We start from the raw sequence: 22,224 nt of genomic DNA on the forward strand, positions 1-22,224 counted from the left end.
AGCAAGACTTAAACTACTGTTCTACACATTGGGACTCTTCAGAAGAAAGCACACTGTGACACAGTAGAAAAGAGAATTACTTACCTATAACTTAGCTTCTTCACTGCTTCTGATGTCTAGTTTTACGAAATCCCTCCACAACCTGCAGAGACCTGTGATATAACCTGCATGACAACACTGTTAGCTTGAATTAACTTGTGACTAGTATTACTTATATTTACATATACGTAGTTAACATACATCCAAAATAGGGACAAGTCTAACTTCCCCTTTTAAACTCTGGTCGAAATTAAGCTGAAGTATATTTGCCCAGGTTCTCTTGTCTTGTTTCCTTATCAAGTAAACAATCATCTGTTTATCACTGTTTATCACTGTATCACAGGTTCACTTCTACCCAAAGTCATCGATTACAGACTGATGCTTTAATCTGCTAGCAAGAACTTTAGCATGTGAAGACTATAAAGGCCTTGCAGTGCTGTCACTCAGTGGTTCTGTGCTCCTGAAACGAGACCACTGGGAGACCATGTGAAACTCCTTTAAAGATCTTTGTAAGAACAGATTTCAGTGTGAGAAAATGAGCCTGATATCGTGTCCTTTGGTGTCCTGGTGTTGTGACGGAGACGTGATTCCTCACTGGCTGCCCAGAGGAGAACATAATTGATTTGTAGATTCACAGTTGCCTGGCTGAATGGTTATGATATGAGTACTGTATACTGCCAAACTACTGTATCCTGACCTGATTTAGAAAGGTAGTGTATAAATGGGGGATGGTTTTGTCTCAGAAATTGTGCCAAAGTCAAGAATCTTAAACACTGAAAACTTTGTGTTTTGATCAAAACCTTTTTCATTAAAACATACACATCGATATATATATTAAGAGTGAGCACTGTTCTCTTGACTGAATTTTCCCCTTATGTCAGGTTTTTTTAATCAACAACTTGGCTAAATATAACTGTAATATAACCTATAACAAACAGTGCTAACCATCATGTCTGACACCTGAGCAGCTCAGTCTGAGCTGTCAGAGAATAATGATTAATTTCCTAAAAACAACCCAAGAAAACTGGATATCCTTGACAATTTGGTGTTTATTCATTAAGAAACAGCTGCAGTGTCTTGCTCACATTCCAATTTAATTTGAATCCCTCATACTGGACACGCCTCATATCAACTTGCAAATAAACACTTTATTTATGGTCTGATCGCCTGAGGTCTTATTTTCCAAATTATACATTTTCCGCTATTTCTTATATTCTAAACACATTGAATCTTTTGTACAAGAAAGTAATATACTATTTTAATAGTCATTCAATGGAGATTGTTCAGTGAAAATTAATCTTTATTGATACCATACATGAATTATCAATCACAGAAACCTGGCAAAAAAATATAGATATAAAATCACCCCTATGATGAGGTGCTACTAGAGCCAGCTATGAATGCATTACCATTTCACCTCTCTTACAAACCCTTTTATTCCCTCAAAGATTTATATTATAAGTTGCCCCTAGATTAAATTATGTGTCAGCCTGCTGAACTGAAACACCAGAAAAGTAGACCAGCAATTCTAGAGACAACAAATAAGTATTTATACAACAGCCTGCAGCTTGTTGTTGATTTATAGACAGCATTTTTGCCTGACACTTATGGAGGAAATTCAGATGTCAGAGCCCCCTGCTGGAAGAATCTGCAAATGACTATTCAGTGGCCACAAGCTAAGTCTCCTTTTCAATTCAACTGTACATATGTAAACAAGAAGCCATGACATATCAACTTGAGGTCAAATGAGTCATGTATTCATCCTACAGAAGTGAATGATCAGCATAAGTTTCCATCTGAGATCCAGAAGCTTATCAGATTTGAAGTCTCTTAATCAAATGCATCCATAAAGTCAATACGATTGAAATTAAAAATAAATTTGTCTAAAGACTGCACCACTGTGGCACATTTCCAACATCTAAAGAGTTTGAGGCTGTTCATCAGTGAATGACTGATCATAAAACTGAGCCATTATCACAGAAAAAATTTAGAGGTTGACTCTAAATGTGGTAATTTACTGTTATTTTAGTAAATCTGAGGTTTTCAAATTGACCAGAAAGAGCAGAAAATGGCTATTAAATCTCTTTAAGGTGGGCATAAGGAAACACTGAAATAAAACAGGCAATAATTACATGGAACCCAAAACACAAGTGATGGGATGACCTCTGTTAGCATTTAACTGTCTCAGCAGCCCCACAAACTCCTCCATATATTCTAAGTACCATACAGGAGGGTTTGACTTAAACAGAATGTCAATACATAGAAAAATAAATACAGTTTGCTAAAATGAGGGCAAAAATCCTTTATCAGTGATTGTACCATTAAAAATCACGTTTAAAAAACTTTTAAGAGGCTTTTCATCTCTTTACATTAGATTGTTTCTCATACTTCTAGGGAAGAATACATAGGATAACTTTTACAGAAATTACTACCTAAAATATACAAGCACAGACACAAACAGGAGGAGTAAAGCCAACGAATGATTCTTCATAAAACAAAACAGCGCAATGTAATCAATATCTAAAGAATCTTTACATGTAGCTCCTTGGTCTGCAGCTTTCTTAATTGGGATTACAATAATTTTGGGAAACCTAAGTTAATACAAAAGTTGTTTTTTCCTATTTTACAGTTGTCAAAACTTGTTTTTTTAAAATATTCTGAGTAGCAAATTTGTTTTCTTTTATTATGTCCTTGGAACGGATGACCCCCAGATACATATTTCAAGACAAAGCAAACAGTTCCGCAATGACAACAGATTTAAATCAGGTGCTTGATGGAAATTTTGTGGGGAAAAGTTTTCCAGTGTGCTGCTTTGGACTCACATCAAACAAGATGTAGCACAGTTTTTAAAACACCGGTTTTTGTTCTCCCTGCCTTGTTTTCTAGCACTTAAGCCAACGGACTTGATGACAGTGGGTGACACAGATGGATGACTTTATATCAAGCATAGACTTACATGAATGTTATTACAATCACAATAAGAATGATCTAACAGCAATACTTACACATTAATATACTGCAGGTTTCAGATGTTTTACAGTTCTTACATTAGAAATAATAGAAAAGAAAAAATACACCATCAATCCATAAGAAAAATATACTGGAGTTAATAGTGGAAAACAGTGCAAAGAATTTCTGGGGGGTTTGCTTGCTTGTCAGATTATTTTTTAGAAATTGTTTACAAAAAAAATTCAAAACAAGTCTAAAACATAGAAAATGAAAACACACTTCTGTAGCGCCTGGTGCTCTGGTCCAGACATGCTGTGTACCACCACTCTCCAGTACCTCAATGTTTTATGTTGTAAATGTAGATGAATGTGTGTGTGTGTGTGTGTGTGTGTGTGTGTGTTAGTGTGTGTGTGTGTGTGTGTGTTAGTGTGTGCACTGGTCTTCCGTCTGTATGTATATGTGTGTGTGTGCTTGTGTGTGTGTCAGTGTTTGTGTGGATGTTTAAGATTTAGCGTAGTGGTTCTCAACTCCGGTCCTCAAGCTCCGGCACTGTACAGGTTTTTGTTCCAACCAGGTCCTACAAAAACAAATAATTGAGTTTTTAAAAACTGAACGTTGAATCTTGATACTAAGAGTACACACAGTTTTCTGCAGCCTGCAAAAAAATAAGTTAAATTAAAAACTAAGCATTTCCTCCCTGTGACATGGGCCCAACACAAACAAAGTGGTGCGTTGTCAAGGAAAACGCACGCCTGAGAGACCCGAGGTTGGAACAAGAACCCACGACATGGTCGCCATGGCGAGCACTCAGGCAACAGGACACGCCAACTTTGGTCAAAACAAATGTGGTGAGCGATGATGGGGAGGTAAACACATAGCCCGCCACCCCGGCAGTCTCACCACACCTCTAAGAGGACTGACTGGAGCCAAGTAGATAAGGGCCAAGGCTGAGCACCACTGATCATGTGCAACAATGTGAGAGAGCATAAGTGGGATTCTGCTGACATTGTCCTATGTGTGACCGCAGAGAGCTCAGCCCCTGAGCTATCGTCCCTTTCCATAACTACTCTCCTTCATCTTTAAATTGACAGAACGGAACAAAACAACCAAAAGTTAACTCAACACAAGAGTTCGAGGCCACCCTGACTCCTCTCACTAGTGTTGGCTCAGGTGGCTCCCAGAAGCTTTTAGGCATTGAAAAAGGGGCTGGCTGGGAACTCAGCACTTTACTGGGATGACTGGGAGTTGTCATTCTTGCTCTCCTGACTGGAGGGAGCCTTGTTGTTCCAGGGCGAGTGTGCCCCCAGTGCAGGCGAGCTGTTGAAACTGTCCTCATCCTCCAGGCCATTCGCCCCATCGTACTGCGTGTTCTCCAGCCGCGTGATCAGACGCTCGTCCTCGTCACCAAACTCCCCTCCCATCAGAGTGGGCTCTCCCACCATCATCACGTCCTAAAGGGGACAGCAAGGGCCGGTACATATTATCCCCATAATACAGGGGGTGCGCGGAATAACTGGCTGCAGGGACGAGTTGTAACTTAACGTTTTTTGCCTATAGTTTAGATACGATCTAACTGGGTTCAATTCCAGCGATACTTTATTTACACTATGTAATTTATTTACACTAATAAAAGTGTATTAAAAAAAATTATACTACTACCCAGGTATCATGGACCAATGTACCGAAAGTATCAGGATTCTGAGATATTAGTGCCTAAAATCTGAACCCAATGACAACAGGACAATGTATTGTCAGGGCATTTACCCTGATCGTTGAAGTAGTGTGTGGCCCTGACCCACTGTTTCAGGTTCCAGGGTTAAGGGACCCTTTCTACTGGCCAGCAGTGGGCATCCCTGATCCTTGAGTGCTGCATCACGGGAGGGGAGAGGGAGTGTCATTCCACCTCGGGTCTCGTTCGCTCAATCAAGAAACCAATAAGCAAAGACAGCAGTGCTGCACGAATCACGTATTCCAATAGACTTAGTGGTAATTTCAAAAGTTGACACAACAGATTTAGAGAGAAAACCTAAATCGTTGTTTCACAATGGAAATCAGAGCAAGGTAACTCTACCCCATGGCCCCAAAATATATTAAGAGATGGGGGTCACTTGTACCCCCTCTATATAAACCCATAAACCTGTGGCCCCAGAGGACCAGGGACTGCCCATCACTGGTTCACTTCAGGATGTCAACCTCGACCCCCCCACAACACTTTAATCTAAACCTCACCTTCAGAAGCCTCCTTAAGCTTTCTCTATCCTGACCTGCTGCTACACCTATTCCTAAACATACATACTGACAAGCCCACTACCACCCCCTACACCCAGAAATAACTTCCCTTGCCTTCCTTTTCAGCCTCTCCACCCACTGCCTGATCCCCCAATGCTCTGTGCTGCTAAACTTGGAGGCGCAGATAAAGGTCAAGTAGATGTAATGCTTACAGGTACCTGGCTGGAGAGTGAAAAGCTGTTGGCTGGACTCTTCTTTTTGCTGTTGGTGTTGTTATTGCTGCCTCCACCTGAGCTCACGGTGCTTCCACCGGATACCTTTCTTTTCCGACGCTTGTTTGGAGCTTGTCTAGCTGGCTCAGCTAGAGGTAAAGAAAATTTGATTACATTTTAAGTTATAATCTATTGTTTCTAGGCCTGTGCAGATAAGAAACTGGGATTCTTTGTGGGTAATCCAAAGTTATGTAAGCATGTTACCTGGAGGTGCTACCATTCTTTGCCACTTTTGGAAGAGGCAGGTCTTCAGGCAGTCTCTAGGGCTCAAGCTGTAGGTCTTATGCCTGGACATCAACTCTTGCATGGGCTCTAATATCACACATAGCTTTAGGGAAGACAAAGAGGGAGTGTTAGGTGGTTGTTGCATGTGTACTTATAGAAAAAAAGACCAAAAACTGTGGAAAGAATAAAATAAAGTGCTTACACGGAGGTAGTTGAGCGTGGAGTTAGACAGCCCACATCTGGTGATATTCTTAGCAAGCTGATCGAGCATCTGGGGATCCTGCATTATTCAGGTAAAAGGATACGATTACTGAGTGCATGTACAAGTTAAGTGTGGGGTCTGTGTATGTCTTCCAGTCTGTAACTCACATGCATAGCCAAAATGCTCCTTGGGAGGACCTCTCTGTGTTGTCTGATGCTGAAGTGCCATGTCTTGATCCTCATCATGTCATCAAACATGAACTCTAGGTACAGACGACCCTCCACACAAACCTTACCCACAGGAGAGAAATAAAAGTTTGACGTTAAAGCAGCAGAAAGTGGGAGGAACACTGCACACACAAAGTCAGCAGTACCTGTGTGAACATAGGTTTGCCGTTCTGGGTTACCATGGTACACTGGTCACAGTCGAGAGACACAAAGTTACTGTGGAAGGACTCTTTCGGATGTTTCAAAACATAAAACAACTCAGTGGCGCCCCCCTCAAAAATACTTCGAAAGTAGCGTGGAATCAATGTCCTGCCGATGGCTGCAAAATTAAATTAAAACAAATGACAGTGGATGATTTGAAGATGACACGTACGTCATATACAGTACAATACTAAAATATAACAGCACCATTCATTAACTACTGCATTTACTGAAAATTAAAAAAAACAAATAAGTAAACGTACTGTATCGCTTAGGTCCATCTTCCAAACAGAAAGTGATTGTGAGCATCGCATCATCCTCAAAAAACTCTGTGGTGAAGGCATCCCACCAGAGATTGTCACATTCCTGAAATCAGAGAATGAACCTTTACTTTCAGTTTTATTAGTGCTTTAAATGTTGAAAATATAACCTTGTAAAAGTGACAAACAAGCCAATGTATTTCTTCATACAATAACATTAAAGCAAAACTTATCAATTAACTCAAATTCAGGAAGATAGAAAATTCCCCATTTTAATGTAAATCCATTCTAGTTCTGGTTTTTTCGTTATCACAATGACATCACAAGTCTACACTGATCACTGGTATTGTGGACTAAAATGTCAATTACCAGTAACAGTAGAGGTGTTGTGTTTGCTCCTAGAATTGGGGAAGTTACATATATAAATAAAACTGTTTAAAAAGGAAGAAGCACAAATTCCTGTTCCCTCATCATCACTTCTAATCATCCTACTCTTTCTTTACAATGCTGTCAGAATATTTGTGTGCATAATTTAGCGATTTACATAAGAACAGCATCATGCTACCTGATGGACATCCTTTTTACCTGCAAATGGCTCCAACCATGAATGATAGTTTTGTTATTAGTAAACATTTTGTTTGTGCTGGAAAAGAATACTAACATTGAAACTGCTAAATGAGGCATGCTGCAAATATTGAATGATTTGCTGGACATCAAATGCAATTAAATCCCCTCTAATGTAAACAGGTTACAGTGGTTGTAATAGTTGTATGTATGCAGACTGACAGAGAGCGCAACCCCTAACAGCTCGGGCATAGGAAAACAGTTGACACTCAAATTACATTTTACCCACATTTATCAGTTAATCCTATTAGAGCCTGGATGTAAATTAAGTCAGTGTGTTCTCAAGCTTAATTTCCCACAAAATCCCTAGCATGGTGAGTAACACATAAACAGCAGCTGGGAGAAAACATTAATTGTGGGTTTTGTCAATAGCTGTTCAGTGGCTAGTTCGTATTACTGATGAGAGAGACTGATGAAGTGACTCCCACCTCTGTCCAATTCTGTAGCCTTTTGTTCAACTCATATATCCTGTAGTCTGTCTGGTTCCCATATGGTGTGGGTCTCCTGAAACAGAAAACAGCATTCAACATCCTTCCCACACCTGTAGTTCAAACAAATGTTATATACTAACACGTCTGAACGGGAAAACCTAAGAACACAATCTAAACATTTACTACTGACAAACCCCAAGCGTATGTTATTACTATTTAAGCCTCCGTTTTTAGTTCTTACCCCATTCCAGGCTCCATGTATGACGGGGGATACATGGGTGTAGGCCTAGGAGTAAAAAGTAAAAAATAAAACACAAAAATGAACAACCATTTTCGGTTAAGACTACATGGGGAAATGTCAGTTGTCACTTTCATAAACTGTACAGTAAGAAAAATGTGCAGACAGTACAGACAATTACTTATTAAAACTAGTGCCTTCTAATAAAAGACACAGTATTCTTCAGAAAGATATCTAGGTCAAGGCAGCAAATTAAAACTATTTAAACTTGCAAGAAGGGAAAATCAGCCAAGTAATAAAAAGCATTAATAATGCAAAAGGTGACCTAGTTTTGTTTTCCTTTTGACAGAACATCTGATGTCCGTTCAGTACAACCGTGACCTACCCCACATCTCTGTCCAGCATAGCGCCTGGGTGGAAGGGGGGAAAGCTGCCGCCGTTGGGGGGCTCCTTAGGAGAGTACAGCTTGAATGACTTTGACGAACAGCCTGCACACAAGCAGCAGGCAGAGGAGGAAGAAAAAAAAAAATGCAGAGATTTAGAAGAGATTTAGACTGCATTAGATTTAGCTCATTCAAATTACAGCATCATCTAAGTAATCTAATGTTGGATGATTTCGTTTGAGATTTACTCCAATAAAAACACGCTGCCAAAACAATTTCCTGCTGCTTTCATTATCTAATGCATCTTCAATCTGGCAAATGGACAAGAAAGCAAAAAAAAAAAAAACAGAAATATTTATTAGCCTGCAGAATTCTGAGAAAACAATCAGTAAAATGGGGGAACACAAACAGAGGATATTGTCTGCCATGATATTGTGATTCCTTGTATCAACCCAATCATTGTAGCCTCTTTTTTGCATATAGCCCCATTTAATCCAAACCATGCTCTTCTCCACTGTGGTGTCTCCCCCTTTAGTTGCCTCTTTAAACCCATCCCCCCACACTCTACCCTGACTGTTGTTAACCCTTGTCAGCCCAGATAAGGCATTCATGCTCAAACAATTCGAGACTGAGAAAATATCTATTCTGTATCTCTGCCCATGGAGACCTCACGCAGACAGCAGCTGCAAGTAATTAGGTCTGACCAAAGATATCTTATACACAGGCCGACAGTGGCGGACTACTACACCAGCAGGAACAACCTTTTGAACCCCTTTGACAAAGACTGTCCCGTCACAACCACCTTTTAGTTAACCACAATTTTTGGCACAGAAAGATAAAAAAATACTTATTAAAAATATTATTGGAAAGAATGAGATCAGAGGAAATTCTGACAGCATGTTCTCCTAGCACGTCAAATATTCTCAACAGGCACCCATCAAATATTCTCAACAAGCACCCATCATGTACAACAGTCGCCACCAGCTTGGCACATTAAACTGTGCTTGCACCAAATTTCAGGGGCAGGGGTCCCAAACTGGATTAGGCCAATGGATAAGCAAACCTAACTGAGCTGTTTTTCCCCCACATTATCTGTGGTTAACTGATGGCTGTAAGAGAATACAAATCTAGGGAGAAAGTGGGCATGTGTGAACTCTGATCTGAACATCCTCCTCTGGGCTGCATGAACAACTACCACTCCTCCTTCATTTACTTTCACTCCTTTTCTAACTTGCTTTAGTATACCCAGGAGAGTCATGGTGGGTCATCTTCTCCTCCCAGTTACTCTGGGGGCAAACCTGCTTAGGAGCACCCAACAATGGTTCTCTATCATTACCTCTGACCCTGCAGTCCCACCCCCGGACACCACCAGCCATTAGCCCCAGACAGCATTCAACCCCATATGATAAGTCTTTGTTTAATCTGATGCCAAGATACACTGTGTAAAACACAACTTCTTTGGCAGCAAGTAACATGTTTTTAATCCCGTTGACTGTTTAAAAAAAAGAAAAAAGAAAACACAATTAGGATTTTATTTTTTTCCTGATACATAATGCATATCCATTATGAACATACATTTTACACAGTGCACACTCTTCTACCCCAGTAAACACCAACATGCACCCTGTAGAGCCCCAGCAACCAGCATTGAACCTAACTACACAATATCTGCAGGTTAAAGGTCTTGGTCCAACAGCAGGCATGTGTGATTGCAGCCTGTTTGCTTCTTTTAACACAAAATAAAAGGGAATTTAAACGGAGGGTTCACAGTGTATAACCACTCTAACAAAGCTCAACTTTTCATAGCGAGACTTTGGTGCAGTTTTTGTCCGCCCAAACTGTTCACTGGAAACAATAGATGTGCATCTACAGACAGGCCACTAGTCAACAAAACATCCAAACCACTGTGCAAACCCTGGCAGCATACGTGCATTGGCGTCAGCTCGTGTGAACACGCACCGGCGAAATTTAAAAACAAGCCAGCGATCGCTTAAAACACACAGGAGCGGGCGTAAACTGAGCCGCAGGGCCGCGTTCAGTAAGCGTCGGAAGAGGACGGATGCCATTGCTAACGTTAGGCTATTAACCTGGCTGCTAAACTACAGCTGTCACTGCCGGCAGCTTTTCGCTTCCTGTGCTCGTTTCCGAGCCGTTGCAGTTGTTTGCTGTGAATCAGTGGTGCTGCAGAAGTGGCGTGGCTGTAAGTTGGGGTTACCTGCAGAGAAAGGTAAACCGAAACGCGGTGTTGCTCAACACCTCCGCTCGGTGTTTCTAGCCAGCTAGCTGTGCTGCTAGCCGGAGCGGCTGGATGTCGGAATCTCCAACGCCGGCCGTTGATAATACGCTCGTCTGTTCCCAAACAACACAACAAGCTACGGAAAGTAGAACACTCCCGATAGTTCCTCCGCTTCCTGTCAATTGTGCAATCCCCAACTATATGTTTTAAACCTCATTTGATCGGGGGGTACTGTGTTGTACCCATCTACTACTACTACAGGACCCTTTGTTCCTGCCAGCCGAGACAGGAACGAACAAAGGCCCCGCCTCCTCCACGCTCCTCCGCCCATCCCAACACAGAGTGGGACAAACACAGGCCTTCCTCTGACTCTGAGCTCCCCAAATTGTCGTGTCCGAGGCCGATGCCCCCTAAAGTGCTGCAAGGCGGTTCCCCGTTGAGAGGAACACCCACTTAAACCCTTAAGCATCATAACATACAAGCTATTTAATAGCATCCTGTTCCAACTCTTTGCTGTGTTTACACTGTGCCAAATAGTCGGTTAGGCTTCATGATTTTTTTTTATCCTTGCACCATTAGGTAGTGTCCTCTGTGCATTAATTATGTACATTTCCATTAACAGATTTTGAATTTTTGAAAACTCCACTAGAGTAGAAATTAGACTGTAGCAATGGACCCCTTTTAAGAGTTTCACAGAATAAATTCAGTATCGGCAGAAAGTCTGTGGGACTGTCTTATTCTCCAGTTTCAACAAGAAAAGGCTATTAAATGTAATTCTCCTCACATATGAAATTATCTTCAGTAATCACTCTCTGGGAATGTGTTTGTATTGCATCCTTTAAAATTATCCTTCTCCGATGAATAACATTTTATTTTGTAACTGTAGGTGGTGCATCAAGGGTGATGTAACATATTTTGTCTTTTTGTTTTCCCTTGTTTCCTCTGACTTGCATTGACTTTGGCTTATTTGCAACATTTGCAATCTCAGAACAATGACATTCTATATAACATCAACACTGTAAACCAGCAGATTTTATAAGAAATAAATAAAGGCTCTAAGTATAAGAATTCTAAGTATAAATAATGGGTTAGTTGTCAATTAAATAATACAAGCTGTCCTAAACTCAACCACAGACCAAAAACTGGCATTCCACAAAATTAGCAGTGTCTGAGAATACTTTTCCATCTTGCTAAATTTATAAAAACTCTGTATTCAATCCTAAATCAGTTATAAAATTCAGTCAAGAGGAATAAAGACTGGTCATACAGTACACTACAGTCTCTCCTGACCTCAACAATCCCAAAATGAAAAAAAATGTCTTAAACTGTCTTTCTTAGATCCATAGTGATTCAGACATCAGGATTAATTTATGCTAACTATGTAGCAGCTTATAAACAAAAATGACTGACTTGGCTGATGATTCAGATCCCATAGCGCACAGTCTTGAGCATACGATAGCCTGAGATTATGTAAGGGTATAATCTGCAGCCTCACTTTTAATCAATAACCACTCTAATGTTTACAAGCAATACATCTGGAGACCATAAAAACCTTTTGTGGTCTCAAAGTGCATTTAAAGCTCAAATTGTTGAGGTTTTCACTTGAGCTGTCTGTCAGTTAGTGGAATTATACAACCCAGGAGTGCAGATAAACAAAGTAGAGCAATGCAAATCACTGAGAATGTTAACACATCTGACCCACACCAGTTACTCTTTCTGTATAAGCATCACATCAGGCACACAGCAATGATATGCAGCTATATGTAATCAATATATATATTAACAGTTGTTCAACAAATATATATTTTGCATTAAAAACTATTTCTCTTGAAAACTACACTATTGGGTTCCAATCTAGAGAGCTGTTTATTTGAAAGAAAGAAAAAAAAACAGCTACATGGGAATGATAAAAAAAAAAAAAAACACTGACGCCTTTTCCTTTAAGATAGGTTCGGATCCTGAAACTGTTGTTGAAATATGCCTGCCCGTTTAACCGACACAACGAGAGTGCAGTATCTCCCTCTGGTGGCAAATACTACAAACATCTTCTTCTTGCTTAGAAAAGTAAGTAACAATACAACAAAAATTCCTTCCTCAGCCATAACACATAGGGCTGGAAGGCAGTGATAACAATGATGGCAGAACCATAAAATATGCATAAGATCTAAATCTAATTTACTCACCAGAAAGCTGGGCAACAAAAGCTCTGATGTACCCTCTTATATACTGATAGATTTCTAGCTTTTAAGAAAACTTCATATGTTATATGTAACACAGTTTTTGGCCTCTAATACAGACAAAATATATATAATTACTTTGGGTATTTAATTATTTGATTCATTCTTTTAACTCTGATACAGTTTGATAGTTTTTACACTAAATCATTTTTTAAAGCCTTGAAAACATTTTCCAAACCCTTTAGACATATTGTGCTTCTGTTTAAATTCATGACAGAGATAGTGAAGCTGAACTGCTGGCGAACATCATGTTCAGATTCCCACTGCTGCTTTTCTAGATGACACAGTGGAGGCACAAACCTGTCAGGGAAACTGTTGTGACACTTGAGTAGTAATGATCACAACAAGGCAGCAGACAAAAGTAATGCACAGACTGCAACCAGAGGATGCTACTGTGGCTTGAAGGAAGGAAGTTAAACAGCATGTGTTCAAGATAAAAAGAAGGATAACAAAAGAAAGCTGATATGTGAATGTCTGCGACGGTTAATGTTGTGAACACTTTCAATGACAGAGACCACTGACCTGAATCCAGTCAGAAATCTTAAGATCCTTAAGGTCACATTAGTTTTTTTATTTTTTATTTTTAATAGGAACTAGGGATGTTCAAAATGTATATTGATTTGTACAGATGAATTCCATTAACAAAACAGTGCAGTCTATACTAATGCATAATTTTTACTTGTTTTTTTATGATGCAGCACAACTCAGAACAATCAGACAAGCTGATATTTATAGACAAACTATGGCACAGCACTTGATACAAATATTTTAATGTCACATCTAAAGCAGACATTTTATAAACCTGATGAAACAGTCACTAATTCATAAGTGATTTGCTAAGTAATTGTACCAACTCCACCTCAACCTGCTGACCCTAGCAATTCAAGCCTTGATGGTCTGATTGATTTTGAGTTTAGAGAGACACTTTTCTAAATTAACTGTCCGTTATGAGATGCTGCACAATATAAATGTAATATTCAATATGTCAACCTTGCCTTAATTTAAATCAACCTTCATCAATTTATCCAGTGCCATTGATAGTCTGTGTGCAGATGTCCCAGTTTCACTACCAGTTATGGTAGATAACTAATGAAAAAATAATCTTGTTGATTGTTTTTGTACTGTACAGTATTCACACAATAACGCACATAACTGCAGACAGACACAGCACAAAGCTTTCAACCAATTCTGCAGCTGTCCTCACAGCTTTTGTTTTTAACACAGCTCTGTTTCAGTCTGAGCAGTGTTTCCATCACCTTCTATCACGGCACCAAAGCTGCTTTTTATGTTGTAAAGACTCCACGGCTTGCACATCTCTCACAAGTAAATGCGCTTTGTGCTTTGATTGAAAATCATTTTATCCTTCCCACACGTTTAGATTTTTTCCTAACCTCTCCCTCCGCTTGAGTGTGTGGCACATGCAAGCTTTCCTTTGCCTCCTGTTGGCCTGCAGCAGATGTGACATCACTATAGCTCGACTACACTCTGCACCCCCTACATCCCTCTGTCTCTCCAGCATCTCTGTCTCCCACACATTCCTTCTTTCTCTCTGCCTCTGCACACACAGCCATTTTGATCTAGCAAACAAGATTTGAAAGATGAGTGAGGGTAGAAAGAGAGGAGGGAATAAGGGACTGAAGAGGAAAAGAAAAAGGCACATGGTTTTCAGTGCAGCGAGATAAAGCAGAGGCAGTGGTGTTCTTGTGTAACGCTAATCAAAAAAGCCCTAGCTGTAAGGCTGCCATATTGGCTCTGCTTTAAGTCACTTTTTTCCAGTCAAAAACCATGTGACTTTCTGCATGAGGTAAACACCACTGTTACTGCAAAAAGCAATGAGTGAAAGATGAGGGTGTGACAGAGAGGGAGAGAAGGAGGGAGAGAGAAAAGAGGGAGGAAAGCGAGATGAAAAAGGTAAAAATAGGAGGGAGGGGTTAGAATGAGTTGGGTGACAGACGGAGAGAGGGGTGAGCAGAGGGGAGAGCATGCTTGAGTGGGTGCATGTGAAAATGGAGGGAAGGAGGAGTGTCTTCAGCTCACAGGCAATCTATTTTTACCATTTAGTCTGAACAAAGGATGTGATTGGCTCCACTGTGTTAGGACGGATCTCCTTCATGCAAAGAACAAAGCCTTAAAAAGGCTGATTCACAGCAAAGTCACAACAACAGCATGATGTCACAGGGTTGTCAATGAAACAGACAGACGGAAGAAGTCTGTTCGTTATTATAGCTCACAATCTGCCACATGTATGCAGCCATACAAATTGGCTCAGTTCAGATACCTCCTCTTCTATAACATTCTCAATTGATGACAAAGATGACCAGGACCAGATAAAATGAGAAAGTTATGATCACAAAGGATATGTTTTCTTAAAACAGAAACAAAAAGGATGGGGAGGATCACCCCTCCACCATCATACAAGAATGTAAACAAACCAGCCTTCGAATATAATGATTTACAGTGCACGCACAGAGAGGGAGAGAGGAACGGCAAACCAGTGTTGATCAATGTTGCTCTGCAGTTATCTAATCGAGTAACTAGCCTAAACATGTCCTAGCAGGCTCCTCTTGAAGGCGCACATGTGTATGTGCACAGTGTACAATTGCACAAATGCCTGCAAGTGTAAACCTGTGTGTATCTTTGAAAGTTGGTGCACAACATGCAGATGTCTCTGAAGGACCTCTTGGTCCTTCAAAAACATGTGGATGCCATTAAAAGTTTCTGCTCCACAGTAAAGTCTGTCAACAGAGGGAGCGAAGGGGAAAAAAGATACTGGAAAACTACAGAAGCGAGAAAGTACAGAAGAGACGAGATCGGAGAAGAGAACATCAAGCAGAGGCCCCTAATATTATTCCATCTGATAGCTGACTGCCAATGAATCAGAGCAGCGCCATTAAAATGATACTGACACCCTAATTCAATCTGCCCTCTCTGAGATCCCCCGAAGCAGATGCTACGATTCAATTTCTATCTGTTACTCTCTCCCCTGTGCTGCACAGAGCCCGTCCCCTGGCACTGTCAGGCTTTTCACTGCGCACAAGGCAACTGTCTCTGTAGCCTGCCTGCACTCACTGGGGCACCATTAAAGAGAAATTGCTCCAAAGTGAAAAAGGATCAAAAACTCTTTGGGAGAGGAACGATTATAAGATCTACTTGATAAAAAACTGCCAAAACATTGTGCTTGCCAAAGACCAACAAGTGCAGACAGACTCACACAGTACGAGACTTCTCTCCTCTTGCTTTAATACAGTAGTACAAGAGCAGACTGTGGATATTAAATACCATTAAGACATCATAACAATGGTAGTAAACCAGACTTTATGTAACAATTATTTAAAGCTAAGCAGATGAATAATTTGGATTCCAGGAAAAAGGATGAGAGCTAAGTAAAAAACAAAACTATGCAGGAATGCAAAGTCACAGTGAAAAAGAGGTGTCAAAACTTTGTTAAATCTTCTTAAGTACCTCATTCATGAGTTACACTCATCAAGGGACCAGCTTATTCTATTCTGAAGTGAATACGTTAAAGAACTCTAGTCTTATTCAGTTTGGACCAAAGGGACAGATTAAAAACAATTCATGTGACAGTGGGACATGATTTCTATTAACTATTCTACACATATAAATGCACAAATAATCAAGAAGCAGACATTAAAGCCGCCAGATAAAGCAGAGAAAAGAGTGAAAAGAGTCAGCAAGTGAAGTACTTATTGATATCTCACTGTCTCTGTATGTGGCAAAAGAGCCATTGATCTGCTGCACAGCAAGCTAGCGTGACTGAGAGGGTCTGCTGAACAACTTAATCCTAAAGTGCAGTAGCCTCAGTGTATAACCTTGTTTTAGGACATTTGTTCAAAGTGTAACATGGCTTCACCATCACACACACATGCACAGACACACACAGACGCACGCACACACAGAGACACGAACACATGCACACACACACACACACATGCAAACACACAGCTTGGTGCTGGCCCCAGGCAGCTTTGCAGCACTTTTACATAAGTCATCTTTCTGACAGCACCACAGAGGAGAAAAGAGAGAGTGAGAAGGCACTCACCGGGACAAGCACAACCTCCAACAGACATCTTCTCACATGTTGGGCTCTGCTCTGAAGGAAATAGCTGCACTCGGTCCACACGCTGCTCGCATGGGCCAACTCTGAGGAAAACAACACAGACAGAGGGGCGGAGAGATAAGAGGAAGTGGTACAAAGCAGGGCATGTACACCACAACTACACTCCTCTCTCTGTCAGAAGCAGGAAGTTGGCAGTGTTGCTCTAGCTGCATCATTAATAGGCATATTGCAACACTGGTGGGAGGGAAAATGAGAGAGGAGTGAAATAGAAAGAAAGAGCCTTGACGGTATGTGAGATTAGAGTAAGTAATATGCAACAGAGAGAGGGAGCGTCTGTGTGCACATGTGTGTGAAAAGGAGATTGGAGGATGGAGGCAATTAGAGCAAAGTAGAGGAAAAGGAGAAAATGCTCAAGGTGTGTGTGAGGCAGTGATGCATCGTCTATTTTTGCCCAGTGCTGCTGTGGGAGATAAACATACTCAGTAGGTGCCCAGAGGCAGAGGGTCATTACTGGCAAACAAACACACATGCACACAAACACACTCAGTCACACACCCCTGCCTCGTGTATGACAGATTTCCATCTCTTTCTCTTTCCCTCTCCTGCTCCTTCCCTCTGTTTTTCTGCTGCAGAGAGAATACTGGTGTTAATCACTACAGACAGTATCGATTAAAAATGCAAAGCCCACCTGGAGTGCAGGGATGCTGGAGACCAATGGGAGGCAAGAAGAATGTGCATGTACAAATGTGCACACATTCCCAACCAACCGGAGCTGCATGTAAACAGTCGGACTCGACGTCAGACTGTTTGCCCAGCAGCCTCTGCTTCTTATCTCTCTATTCTACTCCATTCTTGCTTTTTAATCTTACTCCATTCTGTCAATTTAATCTGCTCACCCTGTTGATATTACCTTGACCTTTCTGCAGCTTGATGTGGCTTGATGTGATTTTGTTTCATTTCCTTTCTCCCCTTCCTCCTTTCTGGTTTCCCCTTTCATTCATCCCATAACTTCTCTTGGTTCAAGTGTGCCTGTTTTCCAAGCCAATAATCTCATAATGTCACAATTCACTACGTAAACACACCAGCATGGAAGTGACTCCCATAAGCAGCACGTCTTTGTTGTTCGTGTACCTGATCCTGTCTGATGGATAACAGAGGAATCGAATCACTGAGTTATTGTGGCTGAATACAAAAACATACATTTGGAGATTGTAAAGTTGCAAAACAAATGTAAGAATATTAAAATAAAAATTTCAAAATCAAAAATCCACATATTTAGCACTACATATAGAAATATAGCAAGAAAATGAGCTGGATGAATACTACCATAGTTTATTAAAACATAGTGGATAGTGGTAGTATTTGGAAGGGTAAGTTTTTGCAGACTCTAAGTCTAATGGTTAGCTAAAAAGTAATGACTTAATGATTAAAATAATAGCTAAAACTTAAATGTAATGATAAAATAGTTTTTACAAATAAGTTAATGAATACATATGAAACAGTTCATTTCGGCCTATTAGACAAACAGCTGAAATTATTATTGAAAGAAATAGAAAAGTATTTTAGGTAGCTGAAAAAAGCTAAAAGAAACTAAAAAAGCTAAAATTAAAAAATGATTTAATAGTTTGTATACAGCTAGAAGTATACAGCTAGAAGTTGTGGATAAATAGGTCCAATTTTATACAGCTGTCAAACTAAACAGTGGTTATGCAAATGCAACTTGAGAACTGTTGGATGTAAAATGTGAAACAATACCCACCTTCAACAGTATTAAATACCAAGTACTTAAAGATTCGTGCAAATGAAAACATTTGCAGCAGGTGTTTAAAATAGTGTATATGATGGATTATGTTAATAAATAAATCTAACAAAACGATGGGGGCCGACTTTCCAGGGTCGCCTAAGCGGATAATTTGTCCACATGTTGATTTGGCACAGTTTTTATGCCTGACGCAACCCTCCCCAATTTCTACCGGGCACCAGCACTGCTCGGCTGGGGATGGGGATGGGCTGTTGGGGGTTCAATGTCTTGCCCAGAGACACTTCAACTACTGGAACTACTGGACTAGTATTTCCATATGTCCCCTGCACCAGAGAACCCCCCCCACCACCACCAAGCAAGTTGAAGCTCAGTTTAACAAGCCTCAGATCTCTGTCGTCTGTCACTCACTACCAATATACTAACAAAGGAAAAACAGCTGTCTGCACTGAAACGAAAGCTGACAGGCAGATTCCCCACACACCAGCGCACAGGCAAAGGCATCACGGTTAAATGTCATACACAGTGTCAGACACTTTTCTCAGGACAGAGACACAATGAACAATCTCGTGGGCCTCGTTTTCTTCTCCCCTTTTTGTCCAGCTGTTTGCATTTCAACTTCACACACAAGCGCACTTCTTGTCTCTTTCGGATTCAACAACATCTTTATCCTTCAGAGTTTTCTTATCTTTCACTGATATTCTGTAAATGTTTGGACATTTGTGCAGATTGTAGGTTAGAACCTGCAGGCTTGACATTGTATAGATCCTGCTACTGTACATGTTTTCAACTTTCAACAAAAATTATCTAAAAATAAAGAGAGGCATTCACAAGTTTCACAAGTGCAAAAGAGAGAAAAAGAACAGGTAAGAGTGAGCGAGATGCAATAAAGAAGAAGGAAGGACATGTGGATGTTATTTGGGAAATAATTTCTGTTTCCATGAGTGATTAGGCTTTGAAGCTGTGCACTTCACCACTGACTGCACTGTGAGGTATGTTTTTCCCTCCTTGCTTCCTTTCCCTCCCCTACTCTTGCAGATACAGAAATTCCTGCTCTGTCAACACATCCACACATCCCTCAAAAGGCTCTCTAAGGATAATAAAGTTCCCCCTCCGTTCAGATAGTGTGGGAACGAACAGCAGCAGCAGTTCCACAGCACTATGTGACAGACAGCAAAGTGCCAGTACACAGACACACTGACTGACTGGCTTACTGAGGAACACATCTTCTCATGCACTGATACACTCTCAGTATGGCGCCCTCTGACAGCAGACAAACACTTGTATTCGAGCACTGACAACCTTCTTTCTTTCCAACAAAATGTTTTAAAGGGTTCTGATGACATACTTGTTATCTCAGGTGAGTTCATTCAACCAATGCTTACCTTACAGTCTTTTGTTTTGCAGCTGTTAAGCCCCCACTCCACCTCCCTTTTATTTTTCTTTTACACTCTCTCTCTCACAGACAAACACTCTTCAGCATCCTCTATGTCAGCTCTTACCTTTGTCTTCCTCTTTCTTCTGCGCCCACGCTCGCTCGAGAAAGTCTGCCTGGGTCAGCCACGCAGAGGAAACCAAGCTGGGCCAGCAGAGAGACCGAGACAGAGGGGGGGGGGGGGGGGGGTGAGACTGTGATGAGCAGATGCAGATAGGAGACACAAATGGAGTGGAGATCTAGCAGTGTGCAAATTGGATGTTCAGAAGGAAGGAGGGAAGGAAGGAAAGAGGAGGTGGAAGAGGACAAGGGGAAAAAAGGGTTGGGGGGGGCAGCTCTCAGCTGCACTGGTATGAATATGACGCAGAGGCAACAGCCAGAGCCACTTCTCCTCTCTTCTCTATCCTCCAGCCTCATCCCTCCATACCCACAGAGAGAGAGAGAGAGAGAGAGAGAGAGAGGGCACTGTATCCATGGCAACGGCAGAGCAGCGGTAGGTAGCAGTAGTTGAGGGAGTGTGTTGGGGCACAGTGGTGTTCGGCTCTTTCTCTTTCTCTCTCACACACAGACAAGCTCTTCAGGCTCCCACAGATGTACAGTACACAGCCTCTGATATACTGAAGGAAAATGCTGTAGAGAAAATATGAGCAGTACTGGATTCATTAGGACATGACAGGTTATTGGAAGCAGAGTGTTTGGGCCTGCTGTGTCTCAGACACGTGGTGAACAGGAAAGAAGGAGGCAAAAGTTGATTCTACTCGCAATGTAATGAACTGCTGTGAATAAGTTACTTTTCTGATTCAATTCAGGCAAAGATATATTTATGTGTAAAGTGTGTTTATGTCTAAAGTGAAAAAAGAAGATGTTTAAAAAAACCAAAATCATTGTCTAAAATGATATGTATGCATCAAAAGTGATCAGGATCAATTTAGGATTTAATGTTTTCCTTAAGATTACTTTGGATTAAACCACAATCCACTGAAATACTAACAAATAAGACAACAACAAATTTTTTTTACAAATGTTACATGTTGTGGCACATAAATAAAATGGCCTTGTTTTCATGGGAAACTCATGTTCTTCAAAAGGAGATGCAGCAAGGGACACTATAGATCAGTGAAATCATTAATTGCTGCCTGAGGGATGCCTGGATCAGTGCCAGAAAATACGCAGCACACACAAACAAATCTTCACTGCAGCAGGTCTGTTGTGTTACCTGGTGTGTCTGTTGTTTTGAGACAGCTTGGCAACAAGGATACTTTCTCAAATTCACCATAATATGCTTACTGAAGAGCCCTCTGCCACAGTGAAGAAGCTGTTGGAGAATGTTTACTTTACAAATGGCAGCAAGAGAACAGAGCAGTTGTATTCCCCATAAAGCAGAAACAAAATGACAAAATGCATAACAAAGAGCAAAGTGATAAACCACAATAGAAGACCACAGCGCATGTGTGTGGTACTAGATGCACTCACCTCTAATCTACTTCTACCTGAGGGACACAGGGAATTGCCTATGGGTTTTCTGTGCCATGCAGTACAACTCCTAATGAGCAGCACATCACCCCCACATTTGTATTTGGCCCAATTTAACCCCCACGTTTCTGTTAAACAGACTGCCTCCTTATAAACTTATTACATTTCCTTCATGTATTAAAAAAACATCAACCACTGTCCTTTATCTATGGTAATTCTACAGGACTAAGGTTAATGCATTTTTGAGACGGTTTTACAAGAACATGAACAGATTACGGTGTCTCTATTAGCCTCAGCAGTTTTCTGAGTTGCCATCTGTTAATCTATGATCAATGGATGTGGATGCAATACATCTGTTGGTCTTTGTCCAGTCCTTAAAGGACTACTCAAAAGGGTATTATCTTTCACAATAAAGGGGAATTACACAGGTAGAAAATTGAGGACACGCCACTATATATAACCTTTGCTGAACAGTGACCACTGGTGGTCATGTGCAAAACTTTGTACCCCATTATTTTTAAATGGCAAAAGAAGTAAAACATTTTTTGTGTGTGCAATTAGCTATTACAAATGTTTCCATCTCTGAATTAAAAGTTGTTGTTTTTTTACAAATTTATCAAGGGGATGCAACATTTTGAACTACTGTAATTTTCAATATTTCACTGTAACTTTTTTATACACACTCCTTGACCATTTTTATTACTTCTGATGATAAAAGAACATTTG

General features: G+C 40.7%; 1 protein-coding gene across 5 annotated transcripts; it reads right to left on the minus strand.

The window, feature by feature from the left end:
- Nucleotides 1–2,326: 2,326 nt before the first annotated feature.
- ldb1a (LIM domain binding 1a) lies at nucleotides 2,327–20,452 on the minus strand. 5 transcript variants are annotated; one of them, XM_067520798.1, is made up of 12 exons: nucleotides 20,093–20,452; nucleotides 16,814–16,914; nucleotides 8,283–8,385; nucleotides 7,901–7,945; nucleotides 7,657–7,732; nucleotides 6,608–6,710; nucleotides 6,290–6,462; nucleotides 6,084–6,206; nucleotides 5,917–5,994; nucleotides 5,694–5,817; nucleotides 5,436–5,578; nucleotides 2,327–3,565 (listed from the first exon to the last, which is right to left on the minus strand). In XM_067520798.1, exons 1-12 carry the CDS (start codon nucleotides 20,440–20,442, stop codon nucleotides 3,512–3,514), a joined length of 1,473 nt encoding a protein of 490 aa, XP_067376899.1. In that variant the 5' UTR covers nucleotides 20,443–20,452; the 3' UTR covers nucleotides 2,327–3,511. The 5 variants fall into 5 exon arrangements, with proteins under 5 accessions (XP_067376899.1, XP_067376889.1, XP_067376881.1 ...); XM_067520788.1 differs by having other exon boundaries at nucleotides 5,430–5,578; XM_067520780.1 differs by lacking the exon at nucleotides 2,327–3,565 and adding an exon at nucleotides 3,572–4,439.
- Between the last annotated feature and the right edge of the window lie 1,772 nt (nucleotides 20,453–22,224).

The sequence above is a fragment of the Channa argus genome, chromosome 1, assembly GCF_033026475.1.
Source record: "Channa argus isolate prfri chromosome 1, Channa argus male v1.0, whole genome shotgun sequence".
Lineage (NCBI taxonomy): Eukaryota > Metazoa > Chordata > Actinopteri > Anabantiformes > Channidae > Channa > Channa argus.